Source organism: Phanerochaete carnosa, assembly GCF_000300595.1.
Source record: "Phanerochaete carnosa HHB-10118-sp unplaced genomic scaffold PHACAscaffold_727, whole genome shotgun sequence".
Taxonomy (NCBI): Eukaryota; Fungi; Basidiomycota; class Agaricomycetes; order Polyporales; family Phanerochaetaceae; genus Phanerochaete; species Phanerochaete carnosa.
In genome coordinates, this window is record NW_006768354.1 from 1 (window position 1) to 2616 (window position 2616).

A 2616-nucleotide genomic window follows, 5' to 3' on the forward strand; every position below is an offset into this window, starting at 1 on the left:
AAAAGTCAAAGACGAAACATCTATGCGCCGAAACCGTAGAGAGTGCGCCCCGATCGCTTAAGAGCATAAACGACATCGAGAGCAGTGACAGTCTTGCGCTTAGCGTGCTCAGTGTATGTTACGGAGTCACGGATGACCTGGAATTGAGAGATAAGTACGGAAACACGTAAAGCAGCCAAGCAGCTAGACTGACGTTCTCGAGGAAGATCTTGAGAACACCACGGGTCTCCTCGTAAATGAGGCCGGAGATACGCTTGACACCGCCACGACGGGCAAGACGGCGAATGGCGGGCTTGGTGATACCTATAGAAGACGTTAAGAGGCATCTAGGGGATTGCTGAAGGCCGATTTACCCTGGATGTTGTCACGAAGAATCTTACGATGACGCTTGGCACCGCCCTTTCCGAGACCCTAGAGGGTTAATCAAGAGTAAGTTGTAGGTCGAAGACACTTAAGGCCAGCTGTACAAACCTTGCCACCTTTGCCACGGCCAGACATATTTGGTTTTGTAGCCGATTAAAGCGAAGAGACGGGTGTTGAGAGGTTTGTGCGGAAGGGCGAGGGTGAGTGTAGTCACAGAGCAAGATGAGGGCTGCTCTTATATGGCTGGCGCTCGCGGGGCCGGCCACGCTGCACGTGACTTTGCTGTTTAGTGACGATCAACGCGCCTGCACGTGGCGCCTCCCGCGCGTCGCGCCTAGCGTCTAAATGCCATATAAGAGCACGCCTCCTTGCACTCACTTTCGCTCTAGTCTACCCACCACCACAGTCAAGGCCAAACACTTCAAATCTTTCTCGTACTCTCAGCTATAAGCAATGGCCCGTACCAAGCAGACCGCCCGCAAGTCCACTGGTGGTAAGTGTCCTCTGTGCACTTGTATCTATTTGACTTAGTCTGATAATCTTCTCCAGGCAAGGCTCCTCGTAAGCAGCTCGCTGCCAAGTCTCGTAAGACTCAGGCCCCGACCGCGACCGGTGGCGTCAAGAAGCCCCATCGCTTCCGCCCCGGTACTGTCGCCCTCCGTGAAATCCGTCGCTACCAGAAGTCGACCGAGCTGCTCATCCGCAAGCTCCCCTTCCAACGTCTTGTTCGTGAGATTGCTCAGGACTTCAAGGTACATCCCTTCGCATGACAATCAAGGTTGCTGTTGCTGACCTGCTCTTCAGACTGACCTCCGCTTCCAATCGTCAGCCGTCATGGCTCTTCAGGAGGCCGCTGAGGCATATCTCGTCTCCCTCTTCGAGGATACCAACCTTGCTGCTATCCACGCTAAGCGTGTGACCATCCAACCCAAGGATCTTGCCCTCGCAAGGCGGCTTCGGGGCGAGCGTGCATAGAGTCTCAGTCTTCTCTCTGTTGTCTTCTACGTCCTGGACGTTGTATTTGTTAGTGTCTGTACCACTATTTATCGGTATCATTTAATCATCATCCTATTCCTTGGGCATATGTAAGAGTAAAGATATCAGCATAAGTGATTCTCTTGTCAGCTAATATACAAGGGTATAAAAGTGGTGAGTGGTAATGTAGCAACCAATGAGTTCTGCATGTTTGTCACAGATATCCTGTCGTTTACCAGGCATCGGCTTCCCCTCCGTACACCTTCGGCAGCTCCTTTGCGTCGATGTAAGGCAGAAGAGCCACTCCAATTGTGCTCTCACCCGTACCAACCATGCTGAACTTGGCGAAGGTCTTTGCAGACATGAACGCTTTGAATGCCCAGAAGACCCAGGCCATGAAGGTCGGGACGTTGACGAAGAACTTGGAAACCTGGGCTAACGTAAGCCAGCTAGACGGGGGTGGCGAGTTTAGCTGCGGCAACCCACCAGGAACTCCGGATAGTGGCTCTGGAAGATGTTCGTCGCTTCAGAGGCCGCAGCCTTCTCGTTGGCGCCCCTGGACATCATGCTGACGCCCTTATAATCATGGATTTGCACCATCTGATCGACATTCTCGAAATCCAAGAGCTCAATGCTCTTCTCCATGAACTGGACGCGCCAGCTACAACCGGGGGTCGGTCTTGAAGCGCAGCTGACACCGCTGACCGAGCACTCACCGGATAAATCGACGGACGTCTGAAAACAGCTCTTTAACGTCCACATCGCCGCCATAAACATTGTAGCTGCGGAAAGATGCTTAAAAGAGGCAATAACGAGAAGGGGCTCTTACGCACGTTACAGGCCTGCCCTGCTTGTCATGGCCAAAGTTGCGTCCGGCCCCACTAAAGATCTTAGGGAATTCTTCGGTTTCGATCTCATCAATCTTCATCTCATCACGCCAACGTAAGGTAGCAATGAGGGCGGTCTTCGCGTCGTTGACTTTGAGTTCCCTAGCAGAGTGCCGTCAGTCTTGGCCTCAGAAACAGACGAAGAATGATCAATGCACTTGGCCCGAAGGAACTTCATGAGAATGACACTCGCGCGAGCATCGGTGGCAGGGTTGTTCGGGTCAATAGTGACACGCCAGAGAGTGAAGGACTTAACCTCCGCCTTTAGGTCGTCAGGCGAGTATGCAGCCCTCCACACCTCAGGGAGCATTGGCTATGCAACAAACTCTAGCTTGCTTTTCTAGGTAGTATGTCAAGATACGTACCCGAAGCTCTTTCAGAGCGGTCCACT

The 2616-nt window shown here is 52.6% G+C and overlaps 2 protein-coding genes across 2 annotated transcripts; both read right to left on the reverse strand.

The window, feature by feature from the left end:
* On the reverse strand, positions 1-577 carry PHACADRAFT_132468 (uncharacterized protein). The gene is made up of 4 exons (XM_007403075.1): positions 472-577; positions 354-411; positions 194-303; positions 1-137 (listed from the first exon to the last, which is right to left on the reverse strand). The coding sequence occupies exons 1-4, from the start codon at positions 496-498 to the stop codon at positions 21-23; spliced, it is 312 nt and encodes a 103-aa protein (XP_007403137.1). The 5' UTR covers positions 499-577; the 3' UTR covers positions 1-20.
* Positions 578-885: 308 nt separating this feature from the next.
* On the reverse strand, positions 886-2614 carry PHACADRAFT_132473 (uncharacterized protein). The gene is made up of 6 exons (XM_007403076.1): positions 2591-2614; positions 2384-2538; positions 2172-2327; positions 2055-2120; positions 1825-1999; positions 886-1768 (listed from the first exon to the last, which is right to left on the reverse strand). Exons 2-6 carry the CDS (start codon positions 2533-2535, stop codon positions 1571-1573), a joined length of 747 nt encoding a protein of 248 aa, XP_007403138.1. The 5' UTR covers positions 2536-2538; positions 2591-2614; the 3' UTR covers positions 886-1570.
* Between the last annotated feature and the right edge of the window lie 2 nt (positions 2615-2616).